The sequence below is a fragment of the Berghia stephanieae genome, chromosome 10 (genome assembly GCF_034508935.2).
Source record: "Berghia stephanieae isolate SIO BIC M18660-M18661 chromosome 10, UCSD_Bste_1.3, whole genome shotgun sequence".
In the NCBI taxonomy this organism is placed as follows: domain Eukaryota; kingdom Metazoa; phylum Mollusca; class Gastropoda; order Nudibranchia; family Aeolidiidae; genus Berghia; species Berghia stephanieae.
Window position 1 is genome coordinate 38,743,792 of NC_088369.1, and position 15,000 is coordinate 38,758,791.

Here is a 15,000-nt window from a genome sequence, read left to right on the forward strand (position 1 = left end):
ACGTAATATTGAGAGTATGCGGTAAATGACTAGGGGAGTTAATTTTGACATTTTACACGGTTCAGTCCCTTGATGGAAGTGGAGATTTCTTCAAAATGGCGACCAATGCAAACATGGCAATGGACCCTGTTTCGAAAAAAACGATACAAGGAAAAAATTGAAAGCGTGAATAGGATTGATCCCTATTACATACAATCGGAAAAATGGTCAAAGGATATCAAGATGTATCCTCCAATCACGTACCATCATATTTTTACTTATCTGGTGTTACGAGAAAGTTTCTGCACAAGTGAGGATTTCGGGGTAAGTAAAGTTTGCATCTCATCTCATAACCCACATGGGATTCGCCTTTTCTTTTTTTTTTTTTTAATGTAGACGTTTTGATGGTTTAAAAAAATATGATAATAACTCAATAGTCTTAGAAGTTTTAAGATGTGTATATGGTTTTTTTTATATTTTGAATATTTTATTGATGTTTGAGTTGTCAGTATCCTTCGATTCTCACTCAGAAGAGCCAGATTCCAAGTCCAAGTCCAACCAATTTTCTCAGTTCAACTTGTTTTTTTTTTCCAGGCAATTTTTTTCTTCTATTTCTGTGTGGACATGAAGAATCTCAGTCTCTTGATCATTTTTTTTTTCATATGATGATATTGAATGTTTATATTTATAGTCTTATGTTCATGTTCATCATAACATAAGAATCGTCGTACTGATGGTCTTCTACTTCTGCTTCTTTGTTTCACAATAAATTGAAACTTGTAACTAATGATACTCTATAGTGTATGTGTAAGTGTGTGTGTGTGTGTGAGTGTGTGTGTGTGTGTGTGTGAGAGAGAGAGAGAGAGAGAGAGAGAGAGAGGTCGCCATAATTAATTAAAACCCTTAAACTCAAACGTGTTTATTTTAGAGTATTTGAGTCTGAGCTCCTTTTCCCCCTCTTGTCAGTAAAGTCAGTTGCTCCAAAATTTGATTAATAATTGCATTGTTTGATGTTCTTTTTATTAAGTGGTGAGGTTATTACTTTTACTTTTTTAAAACTTAAAACTTAAAATTACCTATTCTTATTGAGTCAAAGTAAGGCTAAGTTTGTTGATCTGACTTCATTTATTTTTCAATTTTTCAGGCACTAAAGGGCCTTGCTGCTTTTAACCAAGCATACAATGGATGGGTTAAAGAGCTGCTGGTTTTCCAACCTCCTGGATGTGACAATAAAATTGTGAAAGCAAAGGTAAATTCCTACAAATGATTTAATCACATTGATTGATGATTTTGATTCAAATTCATAGACGGAGAGTGAAAGGATACATACGAAAAAAAAGAGGAGGGTGGCAGTCTCATTATGGGAGCATATGTAGCAGTTCAATAGGCTATCCAATATTAAATTTCACAGTGGACCATTTTTGCAAAGGGATGCAAGGTTCCTTAACCAATTTTGACTAGTTTTTAAAAAGAAATGAGGACAAAGGTCTCCATGCTCAAAATCATGAGTGAAGCACTTTGGTGAAAGCTATAACTATAAGCTAGTATCGCAGAGGATTGCCATTTGAAGCCGCAATTTTATTACAAAAAACTGTAAATTTTATCACTTTTCCGTAAAATTAGTCATTTTTGTATGTTGAGTTAACTGTTGGGATTCGGATAACATTATGTATCTTAATACAGATCATGTCGTCTTAAAGCATGGTTATCAGGAGGAGGCTTGGGCTTGCTTAAGTTCGAAGTAGACATAGACCAAAGATTTCCATGAAATACATTTCACAGATATTTCCTTTCATTAGTGAGTCGTAATGTCGCAACACCACCCGATAATGCGGCTGTTGTAGTGGTATATGTTTGGGTTGGTTTTTTTTGTGGCTTTTTTTTTAATGTATTTTTTGTTTTTTAAATTTTATATTTATTTTTGTAATTCATGATGGTATAAATTGAATAAAAACACTCAATTTGAAAGGGGAAAAAAGGGAGTCATTTATCATAATGAAGAATCCTGGTGTTGAAGAGGTCTGTCTTATTTTGGTGTGATGAATTCAGTAATTGAGCTTCGTTTGCGATGTGAAACAATGCTCTGTTGCACAATCCTTGTGACTGTCTTGAATATAATATAGTTATATTTTATTATAATTTCTGTTTGTGTGTGTGTGTGTGCGCGCACGTTAATGCATAATTTATATTGGCAATTGTCTAAAAATAAACTTTTGGATTGATTGAAATTGATGATATGATGGCACAATTTGTTTTTGTGCAAGTTGTCATTGCTTCAATACCTCAATGGGTCTGAGTTCAATCAAAATGTACCAAAAGGGTGCAATTTTTTAAATCGTTTCCATACAGCCTTTCAATGGAGGAGGGGGGGGGGGGGAAGGACTAAATAAAGAATCGTAAGTGTATGAACAGTGTGAAATCTTTTCTGATTTTATGTTTCCTTCCTTTATTTCAGGTTCTTCATTCAATGAGACTAAGCGAAAAGCCGGTGGAGGCATGGGCGATTGTGTCTGATGATGGACGTGTATGCTCGGCTCATTGCACATGTGTTGCAGGATTAGGAGAAGTTTGCACTCATGTTGCAACATTCTCTTCTTCATCGAAGCCACAAACAGAGTAGCAGAGAAGGAAACCGTGACAGGTCGCCCAGCTTACTGGAAACCTCCATGTGGCCAACAGAATTGTGCAGAGAGTTTGAGGACAGTTGACATAAATTTCACTGGAGCCCAGTCTCAAAGGAAAATACTTCTGAATGAAGAAAAGGTCAAAACCCCCCATCCAAAACCAAAATGTGTTGAACCCTCATCAGCCGTGAAGGAGACCTTCCTTAAAAAATTATCAACCTTATCTGTTGTGAAGGAGCATCAGACTCCTTTCATTCCTTCGACCAAAATGCCTGTATTTTTTCGATCATTTATAAATGAAGAATTTATTGATCGTTCGTATGATGATATCCTTCAATATTGTGATAGTTTAGATTTTTCTTGCTCCCCTGAGCAATCATTATTTGCGGAAAAGGAGACTCGTGCGCAAAACAAATCAAATGTGTGGCATAGGCTTCGGGAGGGGGGGATTACGGCCTCAAAGTTTTATTCTGTATGTCGCACGAACATTTCCTTTTCCACTTCAATGAGCCTGTTAAATTCTTTGATTTCGTCAAAAAATGTATTATCAAATGTGTCTGCTGTTAAGTGGGGAATGGACAAAGAAAGCGAGGCATTTGATGCCTATGTTCATTCTGTCGATAGGTATATCCATCACAGTTTTACCTTCAGGCGTTGTGGTCTCTTTATAAAGAATGAGACACCTTTCATTGCAGCTTCACCAGACGGCATCGTTTATTGTGAGTGTTGTGGACAAGGATGTCTGGAAATCAAATGTCCTTACTCTGCTAGGGATCTTACAATTCGTGAGGCTGTCACATCCATTAGTAATTTTTGTTTAATTGTCAACAATACTACTTTTGAACTTAGGAAAGATCATCCGTATTATTACCAAGTGCAATGTCAAATGTATGTGACAGGCACGGATTATTGTGACTTTTTTGTGTGGACAACAAAAGATTGTTTCACTCAAAGGATCTCTTTGGACAAAGACTTTATTTTTTCAAAACTTCAGAAGTGTGAAGAATATTTTAAAAAGGTTGTATTACCTGAGTTAGTTGCTCAGTTTTTTTCTAGACTAGTAAAAGCTGGGGAAGCTGCACCAACACCTTCTTCTCCCAATAAAAATAAACTATTCTGTATCTGCCGGAAATCAGAGTATGGAAAAATGATTCAATGTGATGGCAGTTGTGAAGAATGGTATCAAGTGGACTGTGTTGGATTGTCAAGAGTGCCTAAAGGAAAATGATTTTGTGAGACGTGCAAAAACACCAAGAGCAAACGGAGAAAATTGAATCAAGTCTCTTAAAAAGCCATTTTTAACGTTGAGATTTGCTCTTCGTGTTTTTTTTTCAATTATCACAAAACCATTTTCTTTTTCACTCAAAGTTAAATATATCATATGTATTATTACACTGTATTTTACAGAGCTGTCAACTTCTGTTCTTTCCCTCTGATTTTTCCATGTAAAGACATGGTCCTTTTAAAAAAATTAATTTATGCATCCAGTTTGATTTAAATATCAACTATTTTAAGTAGCCTGGTCCTTATTTTTGATTGAAATGGAAAGGAATGTTGTTAAAATTTAGATACAATGCCTGCACAGTACTTTTGATTTCAGATGAAATTCTTAGTTTTAAAGTAACAAGCTTTATTTTTTTCCTCAAAGATCTAATCCTATTTTATTTAGATTTTATCATTAGTTTGCAGCTCTGTTTTAATTCAGCATTCTTCATTTGGAAACCGAAGCTATTTCATGAGTCCTTAAAACAAAGCGTAATAAACAAAAATGAGTATAACAGCTTAATAATTTTTAAAAACATCAAACACGGAATGTTTCGGACTCAAAGCCTGTCTTCTGCCAATAACAAAAGGCCCCCAATACTTTACTATAAAACTGTAGAGAAAAAAATTTCTTGAAATGTAAACAAAAAGAAGCATTCAATTTGTAACTAAGGAATTCCAAATTGAGTGAAATATAAAACAATGTATAAAATTTGGTGTTTAAAAAAAGAGGGGGAGGAGGTGAACCCCGGAAGAATAGATTTAGGTGTGAAATGTGATCCGCTGAAATAAATCCAATAAGTGGTGATAATAATCCAGAACGAAACACATCTGATTAAAAGTAAGAGGACTAACCCCAGACTGGAAAATAACTGAACTATCGTCTCTTGTGATATTTCTAATCTTAAGTTTCTTAGGTTTGTGTTATTTCATTCATCGTTGGAGTAGATTTGTCAAGATTAGCTCACATTCGTGATCACTCCATTTCTAAAGGATCACTGTACATTTGTCATACTTCTGGATTATCATTTTCACTGCTTTATTGGATTTATTTCAGTGGATACATTTTATTCCAATTTCTTTTCTACCTGCCCCCCCCCCCCCCTTCTCGTTTTTTTTTTTACACACCATATTTTATGCGTTGTTTTATATTATGCTCAATTTAGAACACCTTAGTTTTTAAAAAAGTAATTGAGCTGTTACTAACTGTTATATTCATTTTTGTTTATTACTTTTTACCTATTACCCTTTCAACATGAATTCTTAGATGTGCAAGCTTCCTTGTTGCTTCCAGGTCATAAGGGGAAAGTTGTTTTTTACCTCTTGTAAAAGCTGGTATCCTTAAATCAGCGCACATCAAACCCACACTTTCATGACAGTCAAAACCTCTATCAGCCATGACGATATCGCCCATTTCAAGATGTGAAAGAAAATTTGAATTTTCCACTATAAATTTATCACTTGTTCTTCCCCCGTATCCATCAGATATAAAGCATACTGAACCTTGAGGGGTTATACCTATTAGATACTTAATTGTGTTATGACTTTTATAATGTGAATATGTCTGGACTCTTGCTTTTATATTTGAAGGTTGTTCAATAAAAACTTCAAAACAGTCTATAATTACTGCTACACGCTTCGAAAAGCATCTTACAAATTCAAGTGGCATTGACCTTTGCAATGCCTCTTTTTCTGGCCAGACAATAAGAAATTTTAGATTATAATACATTACATTTAAAACTCTGAGAAAAATCCTTGAAACCGTAGACTGGTCAATGGAGAACATATGGCCAAGTAATTTGTTTGGCAATCCTAACCTGATTTTTATCAATACTAATAAAATTTCCTGAAATTTAGTTAGTGAATTGTTTTTTGTGTCGCAAAGATGGGGATATGTGATCAACGACATGCATCAGTATTTGGAATGATGTCAAACCAGTGTAGAACTTGACGTTGTCATCATTATTCCTGAATTCTTCTTCACTAAAAGAATTAAAAGACACCTTCTGTCGCAGAGATGAAATTTCAACAGTCATGTCATTAAGTACTGACTTTGTATTTTCAAGTTGATCAATCATCTCCATTGTCTGTTCCCACATCTTGAAGCATAATTTTGTTACCGTCAATTGTGTCAGCTTCTCTTGGTTCGTTCATTTTTGTGTCCTGCTGGATAAATAGAAATCAAATATACTTTTACTTTTAACCTACCTACTCATGATTAAGTCATTTTTTAATTAATCTGTCATTCTCTATATATCAATGCAATTATTCATCAGAAGGGGTTAACATGATCTTAAATTGTCACAAGCTCTTTGAAAACTTTAAAAACAATGGAATATCAATTCTATGCTTTGTAAATAATATTTGGACTCTCAATTCATGTTCCTCTTTACTGGGGCGGAAATGACAATATGGTGATACAAGCGATGTAAATCCCTGTGGATTGGTGAAATCATAGTTAACCCATCTTTTCTCTAAACAAATTATTTTAATCTAGTAATTATATTTTTCATAAATTCACACTTTTTATATATGATCTTATTGATGGTTGTTATTTTTAATTTTACCTCTGTTTCTTCTGAACCAACCATATGTGTCTCAGTCTCAGTTTCATTCATCAAATGTGTTCCACTTTCTTTATTTTCAGGCAAAAATAAATTCTGTAGATAGACAATATATCTAAATAATAAAATCTTTATCATGCTGTGAAGGCACTTTTATATATAAATAAACACAGAAATAATGTTTGGACTATCCATTCATTTTCCTCTTTACTGGGGCTGAAATGACAATATAGTGACACAAGTGATTTAAATCCCTGTGTATTGGTGAAATCACAATAGGTCTTGGGTTCGTGTCCCGATGTGGGCAATACAAAGTTGATTCCTGAGAGAAGTCTGTTTACTCACACTCTCGCACCCAACTTGAGTATAAAATGAGCACCTGGCTGCCAGCAATGTAATGTTATAAAAGTGCCTCAAAAGCATTATAGCTAGTCCTTTATGTTGAGTGTTGTTGTATGTGCTTTGAGCATTAAATTGCTTGATATGATATGTGACCAACTTCCTTAAAATGAATTTATGTCAAAATGTTATATTTGGGTTCAATTGATATGTTTTAATGGCGGCAAAAGATATATTGTAGTTTCTAACAGTGACAAGAACTAAAATCTTGTATTCCTAGAAATGTTTAAAGTCAAAAAAATCACTTTTATTAGTTTCTCTTTCATCCTGACATAGTCTGGGTGGGGTTCATGACCTCCCATAGTGGGCAGGGAGGCACTTACTGTATCTTCTATCCCCGTATATCTGTTTTCCAATTGCCTTTTGTCTGTCTTGGAATGGAGATCACTTGGTTGTACCCTGGCCAGATACCCTAGCAGGGAGGTGATCTCAAACTAAGTACTTTGATAGTGTACTTTTGGAATCTACATCTGTTTCCTATTTGAACCAATCCCCCTGTTGTCTTCCCTTTTCTTGGGTGCTTTAATTGTAATTCTAGAACTTTTTACTTTCCCATTTTCAGCCTTTTTACTGGCGCCGATATGACCTTAATGTGTTGCAAGCGCCGTAAAACCCTTAAAATCATTAAATTCAAATCAATCCTGACATAATACATCATTTTGAGCCGACAAATTAAATATAAAAACTCATCTTTTCTTTAAATAAATTATTTTCAATCTCGTAATTGTATTTTAGATAGTCACACTTTTTATTTATTATTTTATTGATGTTATAACATAATTTTACCTCTGTTTCTTCTGAATCGACCATATGTGTCTCAGTTTCATTCATCAAATGTGTTCCTCTTTTTTTGTTTGCAGGCACAAATGAATTCTGTAGATAGACAATATCTAAATAATAAAATCTTTATCGTGCTGTGAAGGCACTTTTAAATATAAATATAATTCACAAATTGTTTTACTGTCAATGTTGTATGCAAGTATAGCCTGATACTGATACCACTGACTCTGTGGTACTCCACTGTGAATGTCACACAGGCTTTTTCTTCTGTCTATCCTCATCATGGAATATGTTTGTAAGTCCAATACTTTCCTTCCCACGCACCCCCATCTATCGTCTCTCTGTCCCCGCAGTTTTTCGCGGCCACAAATTTCACCCTTGACCGCAAAAGGCCGCAAATTTTCATTTGGCCGCAAAAGGTCGCAATTTTCGCTGTTTTTAGGCTAAATTGACGATTTTTGTTTTTTTAAAATAACAAAAGCTATGAAAAATTGTGAAGAGACGGCGACTTTCAATGCGAGCATCCAAAATTGGCACTAAATAACGGACAAACATGTCTAGGCCTAGCCTCCTACCTCTATGGCCTAGCTTAGGCTATTGGAAATCCCAAGCTTTGTTTTTCGCCTTTTTTCTTCTTTTTCCTGAAAAGCTCTGGAGTCCTTCATCCCATAATCCCAATTTCCTATTTTTATTTTATTGCATTCAAGAAAGAATTTTACTTTTAATAATTTAATTCTTTTCATAAGAAATTTATCACATTTATCATTTATGTAAACAAAATGTGTTCTAAATTTTTTTCATAAAATGCAATTTTATTTTTAGCCACAAGTTGCACTTAGTTTTCATGATATGATTATGATTTTTCATGATTTTTTTTATGTTTCTCATTCAAAACCCATTAGGCATATATTGAAATATAAAGCAATAATAATAATAATGCTCAAAATTGGATAGTAAGTAGAGAATACAAATTTAATGTGCCCCCATTGGAAAATGGATTTGTTTCTCTTTCCTTGTGAATAGTTAGTTTTTTCCTCTCCTTAATTAGTTTTTCAAATTTTGAATTTTTTATGTGATTGTTCACTTTGATTTCCCAAATTTTAAGAAGCTAAATAGTTAATAAAATATTTTGATTACTTCCTTCTTTTTTTTACTTACTTACTTACTATGGCTATTATTATTAATATTATATTATTTCAAACCATTCAAAATTTAAATAAATTCATGTTGACATGTTGAGACATCAATATTCTACAAAATGCCCTATTTGTGTCAATTTTTTACCTTACATGTTGTTTTAATTGTTTGATTTTTGTAAAACTAGCGGCAATTTTTTGGGCAAAATTTTGCTATTTTTTATGGCAAATTTTGGCACATTTTGGTGTTTGAAATGGCAAAAATTCCGTGGGGACAGGTCTCTTTACATGTCCGAACCATTTCAATCTTTATTGATAAATTTTTCACTTCAGTCACCCTTCGGTTTAGTTAATTTCTCACTTTATCTTTTCTTGTCCAGCCAAGTGACCATCTCAACATCCTCATTTCTGCCACCTCAACTTCTGTATCTTGTTTCTTTATGGGGTACAACCCAACAGCTTGTGAGGCCGGTCACAAGCCTGGATAAATGGGTAGTGTTTGCTCAGGATGGGCATTCTGGCAGTAAAACTCAAGCCACAACTAACAAATGAATGAAATCTCAGCTTTGCAATGCGGCTAATCATTTTAAAAAAAGAACTTTTATATAGCATAGTATCCACTAAACATGCTCAAATTCAAAGCGCTTTACAAATAGTCCCTGATTATCAGCAACACGTACCATGTAGGACGAGACATGGCTCATTTTTACACCTGAGTACGGTGAGAGAATGTGCATAAAGAGCAGTTCCAAGGACTCAACTATGCGCCACTCAGAGCGGGGCTCGAAACTAGGACCATCTGACAGGTTATTTCAGAATCTCACATCAGTTAAATCAAGATGATCAAGAAGATAAAATTTTACCAAGGGACGCCCTAATGGAAATTTGATTTTTAAGTAAATTTTCATTGGTATTTTTTTTTTTAGGGGGGAAAATAGTGGCCAAAACATTAAACCTTACTTTATTTTCAAAACGTCTCAACTGGCGTAAGTGACGATTCATGCCAATTGTGGTGTTTTTCACCAGATTTGGTCTTGAAAGATTCTTATTTGGAATCCAATCAGGATCTGTATCCATTCTGTAGTAAGCTGGTCGACCTGTAAAGAATGAAAATTTTGTCATATTTCTCCTTGATGTTTACATAATGCTAGATTTAAGACCTGCCAAAGTCGACAAAGATCTACATATCTTTGTTTTAAAAAATCTGAATTTGAAAAGGAAAAATCTGAAATTCATCAAAATGCAAGATTTTCACTCTTATTTACATGAATTGCCTTTTTAAGATGATAAGAATGTAGAACTACGGTTTTAGACAATTTCCTCGCAATCAGGCACTTTAAGAAAGATGTGGCCTCTCTGAGAGGAGTAATTTTACCAATGCTTTATTAACTAGACATTTTATGTTGCTGAAGAAAGGTGACAGACACATTTTTAAAATGTTCATGGTCACACAAAATTTCATTCGATGGGTTACGAACCACTTACATTGAACTATTGCAGGGGAAATTGTAAGTGAAAAGAATGGACAAACACTTTATAAAAATCTATGACTACGAATTAACTCGTGTTAGATTTGATATGATGTGAGATATGATTTTTTTAAAGTGTAGAAAATATTCTTGCCTATTTTTAGTGGGCTATTGAAATGCATAATGTGGGATAAATTAGCATGGAATAGAAGGTGAAAGCATGGGATTCGACTTTAATTTTTTTTAAAAACATTTTTCGTATCAAACAAGTCTTTCATATAACCGTGTAGGTTGGATGGTTCAACGTTTTGAAAATGAGTATATGTGTCATAGATTTGATATCTGCCAATCACAGTTTGACTGGAGATCCCCCTTCCTAAATGTCACTTCTCACTCTATTCCCCTGTCCGGAGGTAAAATAAACATTTAAATTTTTTTTTTTTAAATACCCCCCCCCCCCCAATAATTGATTAAAATTACTCCGCCCGCCAGAGTCCATGCCCCTCCGAAAGTGCCAACAATCACACGAGAATCGAGAACGTGAAAGAGTGAATAAAGTGTCGAATCGTAGAGCCTCAGTTCTTTGTAACAAAGTAAATGAAAGAACAAACAACCTACGGCCTTGTATCAAAACTCAATATTTATTAGTAGTCAAATGAAACAAGTTTAATTAAGTGAAGGAAACAATCTTACCTGAGACAAAGTGGTCAGAACACACTTGGTGGTAGTATTTGATATTTTCAACTGTGATGTCTGCTCTGTTGATGGCCTTCAGCCACAGCCGTTGCCTTTTCTTTGTTAGCTCCAAAATTGAGTTTCCTTCGTCATATTTTACGGTCGGAATCCCATAGAGAGATAATCCTTTCATTTTAGATTTATTGCATCCATAGACAGCACAAATCCGCGGCATTTTTGACAGTTTTGTGTTGACTCGGCCACACTCAGTCACTCAGTTCCTAATGTAAACAACTCGATCGGAAGTGAGAAATCTCTTCCTACAAGGGAAGTAACCGTGGATGGTAAATGCGTGACGTCATCGGCATACTCTCAATTGGTCAGTGGTAGTTTTTGTAACTTTAGATAGAACGAAAGATGACGTCACTCAGGCCTTTATTATTGCTTTTTGCCATCCGCGTTTTTGAGTAATTCTCACTAATCTGTATTAACCAGAATATAAACTTTCAAGGTTGCACATAGTATTGTGTGTTGGTCCTTTATCCGAATGCTTCCGGATGGCAATGTTGTGAGATTCTTAGCCAAGCGCATACTATCTATATCAATGAAAAATGCACAGCAATAAAATCAGGCTTTTCCAACTAACAGAATTCAAAACTGTCAGCAGAGGGAATCATATATCTCTTGGTCATCGACATAAACTCCCGTAGACCTCTCATCTGTCTTGATTCTTGACACACACACACACACACAGAGAGAGAGAGAGAGAGAGAGAGAGAGAGAGAGAGAGAGAGAGAGAGAGAGAGATGAGGAAAATGGGAGGGGTAGATAGAAATAGAGGGCCGAGATAAAGAGGAGAGAGAGAGAGAGAGAGAGAGAGAGAGAGAGAGAGAGAGAGAGAGAGAGAGAGAGAGAGTCTATTTTTAGAAACTCGTCCGCCAAAGAGATTTGACGTTTGTTCCATTTGTAAATCGCCGGTCTATTCTTAAAAACCATTTGTCTTGTCGTCTCACGCCAAAATAACGATATTTTATTTTGGCCAGAAAATGTGTAGGTAGGTCTACTTAAAACTATGATCAATTTAGATCTGCTGTACTGTGACAAAAAACCCAAAACATTTATTTAAAAAAAATTTTTTGTCAGAAAACTCTTCCTCCAAATATTGATCGATTAAAATAAACCTCATAAAAAAAAAAAAATAAAATAAAAAAAATATCTCAAACCTGGAACCTCAAGGAAGACTTCATTGCAGTCCAAGAGTAGAAAGTTTTTAACAAGATCATCATCACCATTGCCTTTTTCACCCTGGGTCAGGGAATAGGCCACAGCCAAACAATTTCTATCCTTCTCTATACTGAGCTAGTTTTTTAAACTCGTTCCATGTCTTATATTTAACAAGATGAGTATCATTTGATTTATTCAAACGATCTTTGAAGGACGAGTTTTCTGACCAAAATGTTTTTACATTTTTTTTTGTTCTTTTTTTTTTTTTTATTTTTTTATTCCATTGACCCCTCCCGGCCCTACCCACCCTTTCTCGCTTTTCAAAAAGTCATGAACCTAAAATTTTCTAAGACGTCTTAGAGTTTGAATTTTTATTTATTTATTTATTATTTTTTTTTTTTTTTTTGATTTGTCGTGAATCCACTTAATGGAATCATGCAGTTATAATTTTATGGCCAAAAATGAAAATTGGGTGAGGAAAAAATAAATAAAATTTATCATTGGGCGGCAGTGTAACGTATTATGATGTATGGGATAACTTATAAATGCCAGACAGGCAGTCTTGTTCCATTATGGATATCAGTGGCGGGATGCCGTCTGCCTGCCCCCGAATTCCGTTATTGCATAATACAGATTAGAACCCCCCCCCCCTCTCTCTCTCTCTCTCTCTCTCTCTCTCTCTCTCTCTCTCTCTCTCTCTCTCTCTCTCTCCATTCCCCCTCTCCTCCACCTCACCGTCGTCTTCTGAGTCTTTCGTCTTTTTATCTCTTACTACAAGGCGTTTGGTTTGTCACCAGTGGTATCTCTATAGATGTCCTATAGATAGTATGCGCTTGGCCAAGATGCTCACAACATTGCCATCCGGAAGTATAACGGACCAACACACAAAACTCTTGTGTAACTATGAACTTTTATAGTCTGGTTAAAAAAAAATAAAAAAATAAATAAAACTCCCTTTATTCATCCCCAAGGGGAAACTTGTCTTTAGGGTATATCTCAAGGGAAGACTGGAATAACCCAGGCGTCAGCCGCAGTGCAGCGCCGCAAAGCGAGCTTGGGCGAGGTGGCTTGCTCAAGGCCACACAACGAGGCGGGTGATCGAACTCGGTACCTTTTGGGTACGAAGCAAAGACCGTACCGCTGAGCCACGCTGCCCCCAATTACAGTTTAGTGAGAATTACTCATAAACGCGGATGGCAAAAAAAGCAATAATAAAGACTTGAGTGATGTCAACTTCATATAGATAGTTCGAAGATGACGTCACTCAGGCCTTTGTTATTGTTTTTGCCATCCGCGTTTGTGAGTTGTTCTCACTAAACTGTATTAACCTGACTATAAAAGTTCATGGTTACACAGATTTTGTGTGTTGGTCCGTTATACTTCCGGATGGCAATGTTGTGAACTCCTTGGCCAAGCGCATTCTATCTATATTCTATCTATAGTCCGAGAGAGCTGCCGCTTTGTAATGATAGGAGAAGCTTGCATCACACTAGATCTATAACGTTTTCTCTTCTTCTTTGTGCTACTCAATCTCAATCTGTGTCAATCTCTTTATAATTTTATACCACAGTCGGGGGACAAGTTTGGTTTTGTTAAGCTAACTTTACTTTGTAATCGACGTAAATGGCGTGTAACCGTGAAATGTGTTTTTGCTTCTCACAGGGCAATCTTTGCCCCACTTTGCAAGTGACCCAGACCATTAGACCTTACTTAACTCACTCAATTCTAGAAATTTTTGCTATTTTTCAAAATTGGCAAAAAATGTATTAAAAATGAGCATCTCTACATAGATAGTTTTATTCAACTACCATTAAGCCTAACACGTAAAAACTAAAAAAAAAACATTAGTTTTGATACTACGCCTATAATTTGTCTCAGAAAAATGTAATATATAAATAAATAGGTACGGGGTAAAAGTAACCCCGGTTAAACTACGGATATAGTCGGTGTTAGGGTTGAGTGAGTTAATAACGTGTATTTGGCATTGTGTGACGTCATTTCAACTGTATGTAATATAATCCTTCGTCTGTCCCATGTTCATTTAAAGAGATATAATATATATTATATTTTTTAAAGACGCTTTGAAAGAGGTCGTGACTATCACAGTATGGCGAGGGCCAATTACTTGGGACAAACCGCTAAACCCTCAAAGCAAATGGATCGTTTGAAATTGATAGAGAAAATGTGAGGATATAAAGAGATAGGGCCAGAGAGGGCCAGAGGATAAAACGAGAGAGAGAGAGAGAGAGAGGGGGGAGGAGGGGAGAGATAGAGATAGATAGATAGATAGATAGATAGAGAGAGAGAGAGAGAGAGAGAGAGAGAGAGAGAGAGAGAGAGAGAGAGAGAGAGAGCGAGTCTGACCTATTCCCCAACGTTTTTTTTTCTTTCTTTCTTTCTTTCTTTCTTTCTTTCTTTCTTTCTTTCTTTCTTCTTCTTCTTCTTCTTCTTCTTCTTCTTCTTCTTCTTCTTCTTCTTCTTCTTCTTCTTCTTCTTCTTCTTCTTCTTCTAAGCCACTGCACCCGAAGGAGCCGGAGATTATCCCGGTTTCTATAGCGTGATACGGACAATAGCAATTGCTTGCTATCCTTTGGATAGGACGCTAGTCTTATCTCAAAGTACTTTCCGTCAAATCTAACAAGACTCAGCTAACCATTCACTGATGCTGGGTGGACAGAGATTGCTCTATCAACTGAGCTATTGAGACGCCCAGACACCCCCTAGTGTGGTTTACAGACAGTAAACTCACTCAATCCTAGAGATTTTTGATACTTTTCAAAATTGGAAAAAATGTATTAAAAAATGAGCATGTAGGAGATAGTTTTATTCAACTGTCATTAACATGCAAAAACTAAAAACATTAGCTTTGATACTACGCCTGTAATTT

General features: G+C 35.4%; 2 protein-coding genes and 1 pseudogene across 3 annotated transcripts in view; 2 read left to right on the forward strand and 1 right to left on the reverse strand.

Annotated features, from left to right (window-relative positions):
* LOC144981101 (uncharacterized) overlaps nt 1-15,000 on the forward strand; it is an 860,429-nt gene that overhangs the window by 566,199 nt on the left and 279,230 nt on the right. The window lies entirely within an intron of this gene.
* On the forward strand, nt 19-5,718 carry LOC144981095 (uncharacterized; annotated as a pseudogene). Its single transcript, XR_013647005.1, has 3 exons — nt 19-303; nt 1,124-1,228; nt 2,435-5,718. The product of XR_013647005.1 is annotated as an uncharacterized LOC144981095 (transcript).
* On the reverse strand, nt 5,795-11,258 carry LOC144981096 (uncharacterized). The gene is made up of 5 exons (XM_078929219.1): nt 10,908-11,258; nt 9,706-9,842; nt 7,616-7,702; nt 6,434-6,526; nt 5,795-6,032 (listed from the first exon to the last, which is right to left on the reverse strand). Exons 1-5 carry the CDS (start codon nt 11,122-11,124, stop codon nt 5,937-5,939), a joined length of 630 nt encoding a protein of 209 aa, XP_078785345.1. The 5' UTR covers nt 11,125-11,258; the 3' UTR covers nt 5,795-5,936.